This window comes from Tinamus guttatus, unplaced genomic scaffold (genome assembly GCF_059628265.1).
Source record: "Tinamus guttatus ecotype Peru unplaced genomic scaffold, ASM5962826v1 Tinamus_guttatus_pri_ptg000203l, whole genome shotgun sequence".
Lineage (NCBI taxonomy): Eukaryota > Metazoa > Chordata > Aves > Tinamiformes > Tinamidae > Tinamus > Tinamus guttatus.
Window position 1 is genome coordinate 3,925,059 of NW_028288737.1, and position 14,539 is coordinate 3,939,597.

At 38.2% G+C, this 14,539-nt stretch overlaps 1 protein-coding gene across 3 annotated transcripts in view; it reads left to right on the forward strand.

Annotated features, from left to right (window-relative positions):
• MYOM1 (myomesin 1) overlaps positions 1–14,539 on the forward strand; it is a 73,297-nt gene that overhangs the window by 18,801 nt on the left and 39,957 nt on the right. For all 3 annotated transcript variants that reach the window (XM_088524084.1, XM_088524082.1, XM_088524083.1), the window contains exons 6-14: positions 3,491–3,583; positions 4,420–4,508; positions 4,645–4,707; positions 6,223–6,387; positions 7,013–7,174; positions 10,348–10,489; positions 11,989–12,188; positions 13,670–13,726; positions 14,127–14,251. In XM_088524084.1, coding sequence (XP_088380210.1) covers positions 3,491–3,583; positions 4,420–4,508; positions 4,645–4,707; positions 6,223–6,387; positions 7,013–7,174; positions 10,348–10,489; positions 11,989–12,188; positions 13,670–13,726; positions 14,127–14,251 — 1,096 coding nt within the window. The remainder of the gene's footprint in view (positions 1–3,490; positions 3,584–4,419; positions 4,509–4,644; positions 4,708–6,222; positions 6,388–7,012; positions 7,175–10,347; positions 10,490–11,988; positions 12,189–13,669; positions 13,727–14,126; positions 14,252–14,539) is intronic.

The window sequence follows — 14,539 nt, forward strand, 5'->3', positions numbered from 1 at the left end:
GGTTTGTATTGCTGTCATTGAAAGCCATCATATAACCAATATCCAAACTCATCTTAGGGAATGAAGTATTTCTTCAGTAAAGATATAAAGTCACCACGCTTGTTTGAAGACATGTTTGAAGACATCCAAAAAATTCTTTCTGTGCTCTGAAGAGGGAAAAATAGCAGTTAAACATATTCACCGTGCTATCTTTGAGAGGATGGTTTCTAAAAGCTTCCGTGTTGTGTAGCAGCTGAGCAGTTAAAAGTACTGAATCTCGGTGGAATTAAAATTTCATGATACAGGATATTTACAGGGACCACATCAAATTTGAACTTAAAGGCTGTGGATAGATTTAGGGCCATCCAAGTCTACAGAAAGCTCTGGAGTTTATTGGAATTTTTCTATTGCTTGGAATTATCTTTGGACCAAGTCTGTATTGTAAGACCCTCAAATAAACTACTGGACAGAGCTGGAAATCTAACTTGGGTCTGGGGTTAAAGTTTGTCATGCTTGTAATTTAATTAGCTTAATTACAACTGTCTTTTAAAACTTTACTGTCTCATTATCTACTGGGTTGCTCTTTCTTATTTATTTTTTACAGATATATTAGATAATAGTTAATAACTTTTTTCAAATGTGAAATGAATTTGATATTCATCGTTTTATCTAAAAGTCTTCTACAATGCATATATAAAACAACTGGAATAAGTCTAGATATAGCACTAAGCATTAATTGTTGATTATAAATTATTAGTACCCAGATTTGTAGAGACAACAGAAAATATCTATTATATCATGATGTTAATTAATATTCATATATTAATATTTTAGTTTACTATTTGAATTACTTAATAGATTCTGTTTTTCTGATACCTATAAGACCTTAATATGAGTGCTTGAACAAAAAATACATTAATAGGCCATACTTGATGCCCAGAAGTCTCTTCTCTTTAACTTGAAACACGAAAAGTCAAGCTCTGTATGGATACATTTTTCCAATTCTGTAAGAACTGTAAATGCTCAGCTGTGACATTCATCTCAGCAAGGATTCGAGACAAATGTTTCAGATCTTATATCTGTTGAACATAATGAATGGTCAGCTTAGGATCCACACTCATAGCTGTAACCCAACTGTATCCCATAGCTGTAACTATAACTGTATCTGAACCAAAAAAAAACAAGATTTGAACCATTTTCACTTTGAGATTCACCTTATCCCAAAAACCTGACATGGTTAAATCAAGCCTTCAGCTATTTACCTTTGCTCTTACTGAAGTCAACCAGCCTTTTAACTAAGTACTAAATTGGGGTGGTGAAATTTAGCACAATATTTTACTGTGCATGTGAATTCCAGGAGGACTTTAGTTTGCCCTAGGCTACTAATGGGAAAAAATGAGTTCATAGCCATTTTTAACAGGTGGCTTTGCTCAAGGATACAAAATAGCACTGGCCTGAATCAATCAGTGTTCATTCAGAATTTCTAACTTAATGTCCCTCATGAATTCCAAATAGTCATTCTTTTTTTTTGTATAAGCAATGAAAACCTCTTCATGCTGTCAATAATAAATTATAAATCTCATGCACTTTCTCTGAAGAAAGTCTTGCAGTGTGATACAGTTGTTCTTATTCCCCGGCAGGGTGGGAAAAAAAAGCCCTGCAAAAAACTTATGACATTTGAAACCAGTAGCAGAAAGCATAAACTCTTAGTGCATAATGACACTGAGAGGTTGCAGTCCAACATTAGCTAATGATGTGGCTGTACTGGAATCTGTCTTTCCAGAAATAACAAGTGGTCCTTCTAGCACGAGCCATATTTTTTTTGTATATTAATATAAACAAGTGAAAACCGTAACAGCTATATTTTCATAATCTGATAATGAAGACAGAGGAAGTGAAAGTCTTCTTATACTGACCTAGCTCAGCTGAAGCTTGGTTCTGCACAGCTCTGCACGCAAACAAGCGTTCTTGCTGCCACCAGGATCAGAGAGCGCCCAACGCTGTTCTGTTTCACAGAGCAGGTCAGAGACTGAACACACATAATCATGTTCCTGGAAAAAAGCATTAAGGTCTGATGACTTTATTCTATTTTTTAAACCGTTTGGCACAGCACATGGAATATAAAGACGCATAGATGTTTCCAGGCAGATCAGTCTAGGAAGCACTATCTCATGGAATATGTGAGAGTGGTGGTAATAGGTTTACTCTTAGTTGACCTACGTATTGTTATTTGTTGTGTCAGGATAGAGCAAGGAGATCTGTAAAGGGAACAAGAAACTTTGCTGCTCTTTGAAGTGTGGAGAAGAGGGTATTGCATTGTAGTAAGTCCCTTTTTACAGACTTCTTAATTAGGGATTATGATCTTCACTCACTTCGGCATTTTGAAAAATCCCAGTGCATTACTATACCTAAAAACAACAAGGGAAATATTGTTTATTACCAATGGCAGGAAATATTGAAAGTACTGAAAGGCAATTTTCAGATTTATTGCAATTATAGGTTTATCTTGAGCTATATTAACTTAACAATATCCTTCACAAAAATAAAGTTGCGTATTACTCTCTGGTTGGTAAAATAGGGTATACCACTGATATCAGACCCGTTCCCTTCCCTGATGGAAAATCCTGAGGGAAACTGACATTTAAGGATGGATATCTATTATGGCTCATGAAAAGAAAGGCCTAGTTAAACTACTCCCAAGTAAGAGATAAAGACATGTCCATCTATAGTCATTTATCTTTTGAATCCCTAATATATACACCTCGAGCAGCACAAGGAAAGCTGTCTGTCTTAGGGAGCCTTTGTCCTTACAGAACTCTTCAATTCAATCACAAATGTACCAAATACAATTCTGGTTTTTAATTTTATTAGACTTCCATTGTCAACCTATCACCGATGGTTCTGTATCATTAGTGTTCATTTATGACAGATTTCATTTGATCCATTATTTAATAACACCATCTGTTGTTCAGAATTAACGGCCTTCTGGGCAATGATTTGTGAGAAAAAACTACTTTGCACTACTGAATTCTCCCTCTGTGAGACTCAAACTTAATTCCCTACTGATATTTTTGTGCATATGAAGGTTTTAAAAGTAGATTGAATGTGCAAGCCAAAAAAATATGCAAAATACCTGGTGAGTAAAAACATGATATAATTTTTATTGCTGTTGATTGACAAAGCTCTGAAATGTTGCTCATGTGATTCTTCCATTCCTAGACAAGGAATAGTCGCAAGAAATAAGTCATGGTATTATAAACTAATTTTCACTGCTCAAGCCTATTCTTTCTTTAAACTAGAAAATAAAACTCCTCTGAAGCAGGGAGAAGAGACAAGTGAGAGAGAAGTTAGGCTTCCAAAGATATGCGATGTATTTCCCAGATATTAGACTACAGTTAATTTAAGAGAAACCTGCAGAAGATGATATTATATTCCAAACACCATAACTTGACCTATTAAAGTGTATGAATCTGTGCTTCTGTTTGTGACATATTGCTTTGTTTCTCCATAGGTACAAAAACAATGTGCCCATCAATGTACAAGCCCACCCTGACAAGTATATAATTGAAAATCGATATGGGCTTCACTCACTGGAGATTAGCACGTAAGGGAATACTGGCTAATTTAGCAAATAACTTAAACTGAAATGTTGGTATAGATTGAGACCTGTAAACTACGTACATATCTCTTGGGGATGTAAGGGTAAGAGTTATTAAGTCTGTGCAGCAGAGAATGCTGTCTACAAAATGTTGAAGCCGTTCTGGTTTTCATCAATAGAGGACGAGCAATTTACCAGAGTAGTTTATGTGCATTATTCTAACTATGAATGAATCAGAAACGTGTGAGATGGTTGTGGTTACTTTTCCTATTTTTCTCCTCCTCTATATGTGCTGTTAAACATGAGAAACATCTAGTTTAGGCTAAAAATATATAAAATAACTATTTTTGAAATTGGGCAAAGTTGCTGGTGCTTACTGAGATTATGAACAGAATTGAGGAGACCTCACACAAGAAGGATTTTTAGCAGTATTTATTTTTATCCTCCATTTGGGAAAATTTGCAGTCACTTGCATTAAGAACCATAGAAATCCTGAGACATAATCATGTAATTTTGGACAATCAGCTTTGTCTTCGCTACCTACATCCTCCTGGATTCCAAGATGATGATTTAAACATAAATATAATCAGACATTTTGTCCTACTTCCTCTATATTTCAATTTCAGATCAGTGATATTTGAAAAGAGTTATTTTTTAAAACACTTGATTTTTAACACTGAGAAAAACTTAATGAGTACAGTCAGTTCAGTGTCCAGTGTGTTTGACTCCCAATTTCTGCTTCTTTGTAGATTTAATACTTTTTTTTTCTTGGACCTTAAACATAGGTTCTAGGAATGCCAAACAGTAATGGATGCTCTGCTTAATTATTTATGTCATTTTAGATGTGATTTTGAAGACACTGCTCAGTATCATGCTTCTGCTATGAATGTTAAAGGAGAAATTTCAGCTTACGCGTCCCTTGTGGTAAAGAGTAGGTTTGCAAAACTTTTTTTTTCTTTTGTTTTTTTTTTTTTTTTGTAAGATGTATGTTACCGGTTTCATTTTTTGTGGCTTGGAGTGCTTTTACTTTCAGGTAATAGTTTCTCTGTTTTTATATGTGCATCTAGGATACAAAGGAGAAATTGATGCAAGTCTTTTACACCCTGGAACTGTTACTATGCCTATGGGCTGTAAGTTGTTTGTTTGACATTTATTTACAATTGTAACATCATGTCAAATGACTAAGCAGAATATTTTGTAACTTTATTTAAAAAAGAAAACGGGTGTCATTTGCAAAGGTATTGAGTTCTACTACTGTGGATGTTTTCAGCCTTATCTATAAGTGCAAATGGCATTATCTTCTGGGTGTGTGGCTACTTCTATTTGCTTGTATAAGAAACATCCACTATTCCAGCTTTGGCAGGGGGATGAAAATCGAGAGGATATTTTGTGACAGTCCTTTTGATATTGGTGTGGTTCTGGAATAAAACCTGCTGAAGGAGCAGAGGGACCGTCTGCAAAATGTAAAATATAGCCTGGATAAAAGGGCTGGGGGCGGGGGTGCGTGTTTGTGAGTAGACTAGATGACTTACTAGTTCCTGTCTATGTGATTCAATATGTTGTGAAGATGCATAACAAAGATCTCCAGAATTTTAAATTTGGGCATATCAATGTAGAAATTGGAATTTGGTTTTACTTGAGAAACTGGCCTCACATTTTGAACTCATTTACAACATTGCATAAACACTTTCATAATCATAAGTGTTAAGAAAATCCACCCACCTACATACAACATGTCTGTTAGGTACCATGGGGTCCTTGCATGGAAGGCTTGAACTAAGAGCCTTATGGACATCTTTTTAAATTGTAGTAGCACCAATAGAATGAGGGACATGCTGCAAATTCACTGATACTGATGTTCTGAAATAACGGAAATGAAATTATACAAAATATTACTGAATGGTAGGCCAAGAACTTCCAATATAATTTGAGATTTGGTAATGGAAAAGGAAGAGGAAGAGCTATATATTCACTGATCATAGGAAAACTGTGGGTTACCAGTGTAAGACGGTTGCGGGGGTAAAATATGTGACCTTAGGTTTTATCAGCTGAGGTATTTTCAAAACAATTAGAGAAGCACCTGTACCATGTGTGTGAAGAAAAAGCATGAAGTACTTATAAAATCCATTTGCAATACTGCACATCTCAGGTCATACAACAGCAGGAAAGATAAACTATTTCAGTAGGAGCAGGTACCCAAATTTCTAGGTAAACAGAGGTTTCATTTTACATAAAGAGTCCAAAAAAGACTTATTTATGCTATCAAAATGAGTATCTTGAGATGTAGTAAGGAGTTCAGCAGAAAAAGAAAAAAGTATTTTAAAATTATAAAATAATTCATGTAACCAAATAATAAAATGCTGGATCTGAAATTCTGAAAAAAAATCTGTAATAAAATTATGGAGCAGTCCTTCTTCCTAAAATTAACTCATGGTAAGAACTAGAGCTTGTATGATTAAATAAATTAGTTGATTTTCTGTACTAGCTAAGATTGAATTATTTGACATTGCAATTACCTTTAATTCTTTTCTTTATAACTCAGATTTTACCTGAGTTTATATTCATAAACATTGGGTACTTTTGCTTTCTAGTCTTCCTACAAAAAGAGGAAAAGTAAACAGACAGATCGTTTTTCCTTCTTACAGTCGGTGTTACCCCACATGGGTTTGCTTCCAGATTTGAAATCAGTTTTGTTGACAAGTTTGATGTCACCTTTGGGAGAGAAGGCGAGACAATGAGTCTGGGTTGCACAGTTGTCATCAATCCGGATATTAAGCGCTTCAAACCAGACATCGAATGGTACAGAAATGGTGAGAATGCTTGATGAGAAAAAATATAAACTTCTTTGGTTTAGTTTCTTTACTTAGTTTGGTATATGCGAATGTTGTGAATTGGTCATCATTTTGTCAGCCTTCTAAATGATAATGTTTTTTCTAATTCAAAGTTTTCCAAAATTTCCATTTTGAAGTGAAAATAATAGTTCCATAGTTAAAAAATGGAGGGAAGGAAAACTGTGAAAATGTCTTCCAGCTTCCCTTCCCTTCCCTTCTCTTCCCTTCCTTTCCCTTCCCTTTTTTTTTTTCTTTTATAAATTTTAGAAGTAAAAGCATTTTGGTCAGCTTCAAAATTGATGTGACACGAATTGTATAGCCCATATAGCTTTTACTGCTTATTCATATGCTAAGACATTTTTAAAGTAATTGAACAAAGCTGTTGTGCAATAGATTAAAAAAAACTTTTCTTTCTGAAGTCAGAATTTTCAAATGAAGACAACTTCAGCATGAGAGCTGAACTAAGTATAATTTATGATTGTCTTTGAAAATGGAAAGTTGTGTTGATTCTTCTGTATTTCCTAACTATTACTTTGTAGAATAGATTCATTAGAAGGAACTGTAGATTCAACCAGTTCTCATGATAAAATTTTCTAATTTCTAGGTGTTCTTATTACGCCATCCAAATGGGTCCAGATGCACTGGAGTGGGGAGCGAGCTACATTAACACTGACTCATGCAAACAAGGAGGATGAAGGTCTTTACACTCTGCGTGTGGTGATGGGAGAATACTATGAGGAGTACAGTGGCTATGTCTTTGTTCGAGGTAGGATAGTGTCTTATGAACCAAACAGACTCAGTAGAGAAATGAGGAAAAACTGCAGGCAAAATCGGTCTCAGTCTTTCCTAACCAAAAAAAAAAAAAAAAAAAATCATTTTCTAACAACAGTTATTTTCTAGCATTATAGAAAGTTGCTATCTTTGGATGTGCATTATGCATACCTGAAGCTGGGGCACATATACTGGAAGATTTCTTCTAAGCTATATTGACATTCTGAGGAGGGAATTTGAGGTATTGCTGTAATATCACATCCCTGTCACAGTTTCAACCCATGAGCAATACTAAACGCAAATCATCACGAGGAAAAATCTAGCTAATAACTTTGAAATGTATTTTTGTAAACATCCCAACACTAGCCAAAACCCACTCTTTTGATCAAAACACAGGAAAAAATACAATAGAAGTAAAATGCAAAGTCCTGCTGCTGTGGAGGAATAGCCCCATGTACCAGTACAGGGTGGGGACGGCAGGCTGAAAAGCAGCTTGACAGAAAATGACCCAGTGGTCCTGGTGGACACGAAGGTGGATGTGAGGTAGCAATGTACTCTTGGGCAAAGATGGCCAGTAGCATCCTCGACCACACGAGGCAGAGCTTTGCCAGCAGGCGGAGTGAGGTGGTGCTTCCCCTCTGCTCAGCACTGCTGAGATCACATCTGAAGGGCTGTGTCAGGTGCTGAGCTCCCCAGTGTGAGAGAAACATGAACATACTGGAGCAAGCCATGAGCATACTGGTGCAATCACAAAGGTGATTAAGGGTTTGGAAGTTCAGACATATGAGGAACGGCTGAGACTGTTGGGACTGTTCAACTCGGAGAAGAGATGGTTCAAGAGGATCTTATCGATGTGTAAATACCTGACAGGGAAGAGTAAAGGTGGTGAGCCCAGACTCTTCTTGATGGTGCTCAGTGACAGGATGAGAGGCAGTGGAATCTCTATCTTTGTGGAGATATTCAAGACTTGTAGGACACGGTCCTGAGTAACCTGGTCTGATTGGCCCTGCTTTGAGCAGGGGGGCTGGACTAGATGGTGTCCAGAGGAACCTTCCGATCTGAAAACCTTTCTGTGACTCTGTGATACATGGAAGTAAAGTAGCAAGGCTGTCACAGTCATTTGAGTGTAGGGATTCAATTTTTTATTTCCTTGTACCATGAAATACTTCCTCAAATTTCTATTAGAGAGAATGTACTTTTTAAGAAGGGCCTTGGCTATCAGGTTATGTACTCATTCTATATCTGCCCCACCTGCTAAAAGCAGCTGAAACAAGTAATGTTAATTCAAAAGACAATGGATATTCTGGGCTCTCAGAACATGCCCAGAGGCATTGGTTTACCAAGTCCAGGAGGACTCACTGAGGCACAGATAACAGCAGGCTCAGGAAACATTGCTGAAGCAGATGTTTCATCAGTTGAAGGAAGAGTCTGTGGAAATGAGCATTGGTTACTATGTAATAAGGAGAGGAAAAAATAGGACTTATCTATTTTGCTTTGTTTTAAATTGTGCTACCAAAGAATAAATTAAGGGGTTTGTTCCTATTCCATCTCCTGGTGATACTGGAATGAACTGATTGTGAACCATGGTCCATTTCACAAGAATATCTTCCATTTGGTGGATTTGCCGAATTCTAATTAGATTAATTACCTTCTCACTCTTTTGTTTATGTGCTCCCTGCAGTCCCCATGGGTTAGTTTATTCTTCACTGCCTTTCTCGATATGTATGCAAAGCTGCTGCAAACAGATAGCTATGGTATTTAAATGCACTCGTTGTCCTTCTGCAGCAAGTAGGAATCCTGGGGTATGGAGGGAAGGGAGTGGGGTGCAGCACACTAACCAGGCTCACAACGTGAGGCTTGCAGAGAGCTTTGTTACTTTTCTGCCATGGCTACAGGTCAGTATTTGTCAGCAGGCAGCCAGGGATGAAATTCTAGCCCTCTGAAGCCTGTGAGCAGCCCTGATTGTCACACTACTTTCCAGTCTGACTTGGAAAGAAACTGTGGGGTCTCGTGTTCTGTCAAGTGGTAAATATGGGCAATTAAAGCCTTTTGTACAGAGAGCACCAAAGACAGGTTCTTTTTCACTATTTTATTTTAAAATTTATTTTAAAATTACTTGCTTCCTTTGTTAATTATAGTTTTTTAAAAATATACGTAGTTAGCTGTAATTTGAACCTATGCTCAGTAACTTTGACATGGCTTCAAAAGCTCCATGTCATGCTATCATGCCCATGAAAGAGTAAAGTGATTTTTCTGAAGACCACTTTTTTATTTAATTAAGTATATTAAATAAGCTTGTAAGGCATTTCTTCTGAAAACCAGGAGTTTAAAAACCAGGACTTACTGTATAGTATAATAGAAAATGCTGCAATGTCGTGAAACATCAAACACTACAAGAACTGAGTTTTAGATAGAATGTAAGAACAATGTTTACTAGCAAAACATTATTTTCCTCTATGTCTGCATTTCTTTCTTGTCTATTATAGGGTTTCTTTTGAAGTAGCTCACAACAGAGCTTAGAAAATGACACTTATAATTGTACAAATTGATGTTCATATGTAGGGAAACAATCTCTCTTCTTTGAAAGTCTTTGATATAATCTTCTTGCAAAGGCTATTTTTTCCCCACAAGAATACCACTCTCGTCTCATGAATCAGAGCTGGATAACAATTCCCTTGTGCCAGGCACTATGCTCTGTTTTTTGAAATTTTAGTCAATCAGTATTTTCATGGGAGTATGTAGCAGTTAGGTCAAAAAAGGGAAGTGCATTTCTTAGAAGACTGTGATATGGTTGAGTAATTTTGACTGAACTATTGTGTGGTTACAAGGCAAAACGTCAGTCTGTTCTTCTAACTAGAATGGCAGGTAAATACAGTCTACCTCATTTTTGCTTCAGCTGTATCTCTGGTATCTATCTAATCAAAATGCATGTTTCCAATTTTATTCAAATGTCTATATCAATTACATTACAGCATGTGTTAGAGCATATTGTAAATGTTGATAAGAGAGAAAACAAAACCTAGAAAAACATAGATGAGAAAAAAAACAAACGCTTTCTGAAGCCGGAAACTTTTTTTTTGGCTCAGTAAGAACAAAGTGTAGTCCTTAAAGAGTAATTGTGGAAGAACTGTGGTTCACGTTTGGAAATGCATGTCTCCACCCTGACAGATGCTGATGCTGAAATCCCAGGCGCCCCTGGCGCACCTCTGGATGTGCAGTGCCTAGATGCCAACAAAGATTATGTCATTGTTTCCTGGAAGCAGCCAGCTGTTGATGGAGGAAACCCCATCCTTGGATACTTCATTGACAGGTCAGTGAGCATGCTAAACTGAGAAATCCATGCTGAGCCTTGTAAATCCAAAACTTAAAGACACATTTAAAAATCTGTGATAAAATAGTCATTATTTTTGTTCTTATTGCCTTTTTTAAAAAAAAATTCCTCCTTTACTCCTTCAAAGACTATCTGCCATACTCTTTACTGCAGCAACAACACTCAGTTTGTCTTGTGGTCTCTTTGGAGCAAGGCTCATCTTTTTCTTTGTTTCTACAATACTGTACAAAACTTTTGTATTGTTTAAGCTACAATACACCTTTAGATCCACCTACCCAAACCAACATGCTTTCCTAGTGTAAGACTTAAGAAGATGCTATCTGATCTCTGGGTTATTATAGATTTTCCCACATGACCGTTGGCAAATCTTGAATTCTCTATGTGCATCAGCTACCGAGATAGTTTTGATAGCACTTACTTTCCTCAGAGTACATAGCAAAGAAGATATCCATTAAAGAAAGTGCAAAGGGTCAAATACTACCAAATATATTTAGGCACTCAAGTTTTCAACTAGGCTAGCATCTAAGTGCCTAGGAGTGTGACTGAGTTGCTTAAAGTGGTACATGTAGTCTGCTAAAGCTAGAATCAAAACTCAGGCATCCTTAACCCCAAGCAGGTGTCTGAGCCACAAACCCGCCCTGGGTGAGCCAACATTTCTCAGAAAATGAATGTTAAGACATACTAAGAAATCTAGGTAGGCACTGACACATTAACTTCAATAAACATCTCAGAAACAATAAAAAGTCTTTCCTGAGCTCCTGCTTCTTGCTTATGTTGACCACTTCCTCGGCACTGGGAAGCTGCCTACAACGGCTCCTTCTGCTTCTCTAAGCTGAAAGCTCTGCCACTGCTGCTGCTAGTTTTCCCTTCCTCCAGCCAAACAGCTGTTTGTGAGGCTTACCGGGAGTGAGACACCGACCACCTCCACTTCTCCAGGGTTAGTGGCCAAACCTCAATGTCCCTGGGCAGCCTAAGTGGCATCTGAAGCGGGGTCTGGCTGAAACCTTGTAGGTAACAGCTTGGGCACTGAACTCGCAGCAGAGCTTCCCATGCCCTGAGAAGCCTGTTATTTTGCCAGATTTACAGTAAAGCAGCCCACTGAGCACTGCGCATGTAAGATGATCAAACTGGCTGCTGGAGGCTGCATGTGCTGAACCTGATGCTCCCTATAGATCCCGCAGCATAGCTGAAGGGTTTGAACAGTGAAGTGAGTTTTGCTCATGAATAGCTTTAGGTTTCTTCCTCGATTCAGGCAAGAAGGAGCTCAGCTGCAAGGGATTTAGTGCATTCCCACATGGTACTTCAGCCCTGACCCCTTCGTGCAGCTGCTTTGCTGTCACCAGTATACAACACTGCTGCAGAAACTAGTATGATTGAGCAAATGGATGTGAACAGATGGTGAAACCGTAACAGGGAGGGTAGCCTCAGTTTGCATTTTTTCCTTCCCTGTACTACTCTTGCTGTTTGTGTTTTCTCAGATGTGAGGTTGGCACCACCCACTGGACCCAGTGCAATGAGACTCCGGTGAAGTTTGCTCGGTTTCCTGTCACTGGCCTCATTGAAGGCCGCTCCTATATTTTCCGAGTGCGAGCTGTGAACAAAGTCGGCATCAGCCTTCCATCCCGGGTGTCTGAGCCCGTGGCTGCGCTGGATCCTGCTGACAGAGCCAGGCTTAGAAGTATGAGATGTTCCCTTTTTTTTTAATCTATTCCTTTTTTTTTTTTTTTAACATATTCAGAAATTGTAACCGATGAAAAATTCATGACTGTTTACTCATAAGCCTTTGAAATCCCACTAGAGGGAGCAAGACCAAAACAAAACAGTCTTTGGAGCCAGGCTTGCCAAGGGGAGGTGGTCTCTGCTCTTTGCACAAAGCTCCAGTGCATTGGCTGAGGGCAGCGCTGCGCTCGCAGGAACATGGGGAAAGGCGCAGGGGAGAGAGTGGCTTTTGATCACACTTTTGTTCACACAACAAAGCAGCCGAGCAGATTCTGTGAAGAGTCTCTCTTTGTGCCCCAGACAAGGGTGGCTGCCTCTGTCCTCTGTGACGATCAAAGGCTTGCACTAAACTCTATAAAATGCCGGGGAAGCCCAACAGAGAACTGAGCACAAGCTCTCTAAAGTTAGTGCTGTGCAAGTCAAGGACTTTTTTTTTTTTTTCCTGTGACCCGGCAATATCCCAGAAAAAAAAGGCTTTGGTGAGAATTTTAACTAAAAGGTTGCTTCAAAATCCCTGTCTACCCACATGTCAAAACATGTATGTCTACAATCTAATTATTTCTACTCGGTTTTGCAGTTTGACAATTTAAAATGGTCTGATGTCAAGAGATTGTTTGCTTAAACTGCACGCAAAGCCACCAGGCTTTTTGATTTAGCGGGAAATGTGGAAGCTGTCTCAGAAGGGGAAACCTGGTTTTGGTGGCCTCTTCACCTTCATATATCTTCTTTGTCATGATCCGCTTTTCTCTCCACCTTCATCCCTCTCTGTTAGCGTTTATGAAACAGATCAGCCAATATAAGGTGCAAACGTGGAGGAGGAGAACAGCAGTTAGCAAATTATCCCGGAAACTGCTCTGACCTGAGTTAATAGCTCAGCACAAAACTGTGATAATTCTGGGGTTTTACATCCTACTTACATAAGGCACTCAGAGAGAGTCACCTGAAGCACATCAAATTGATATGGTATGTTGAGTCACACTGAGTAATCTCTGTGACTATGACCCATGTTTTGAAACTTGGTAATATGAGGAAAATTGGGATAACACAAAGACCAACCTGCAGGAACTTGGTAGTCCTTCTACCAAGTGAGCTGCTAAATGTTAATAGAATGCAGAAAATAGTTTGATTTTCTAAAAATCCTGAATTGAGTAAGCTGAATGCTTGTGTCTATGATCTAAGTGATTTCAGTGACATTTTAGCATGGAATATATATCTGAATGGGTCAAAATTTTCCACCTATATTGACTGCTAAACTGTTTTCAATATTCAATGTAGTCACCCTGAATCTATCCTGGGCATCTCTACATGAGCAACAGTCACAGCAGAGACCAAAAATTGAGTTAATGTCCTAGTTTTAAACTATGAAAGAGTCAATTTTCCAGTTACTTGAACTGTTCCTGGTGCCTCTCATTTTTATGATATCTCTGACATCTGTTTAAGGTCACCCTTCGGCTCCCTGGACTGGACAGATTATTGTCACTGAGGAAGAACCTGCAGGTAAACACATCCCTTTGCCTTCAAAAATCTGATGAGAAGCCGATGGGCAAAAAAACCAGGTTAACTCCCAGTGAATTCAGTGGGCTTTGGCACACACCCAGAGTTTGTTGTTCCTAGAGTCACTTGACCTTTAACAACTTCAAACTTTGTTGTCAAGGTGATGTCTCACTATTCAGGACCAAATAAACAGACATGCTTATAGTTAAAACGAGAAGATTTAAACCTAGTATTGAGATGACTTCTAACTCTGGAATTTTATATATGTCTAGTGAAAATAGATGCTAAGGCATATGTATAGTTGTTCTGTGCTTTAATTACAGTAAAATTATAGGCCTAATTCTGACACAAATATGAAAGAATGAGAACTTGATTCCTTTTTCTACTTTTCTCCCCTGTTCAGAGGGTGTTGTTCCTGGTCCACCTACAGACCTCCAAGTTATTGAAGCCACCAAGAACTATGTTGTGCTTAGCTGGAAACCTCCTGGACAGAGGGGCCATGAGGGTATTATGTACTTTGTGGAAAAGGTAAAATGCGAGAAAATCATAATCATGTAATGGCAGTCTTTCACATTTGCTTTGCTATCTTGAGCAAAAGTTTGTAACTGGATGAGACTTTCAAACTAGAGCTAAGACTAGAACTTGTACACTTCATCAAGATGACTGTTACTTTAGATTGTGATGCACTAGGAAGAAAAGAAAAAAGGGAAATGGGAAAGTGAATGCAGAATGTGTCTCACAATAATATCCATTCTTGAATTGTGCCATAGGTCTGCCATTAGGTAGACAGGCTGGCAAGCTCTATGATGAGAAAGC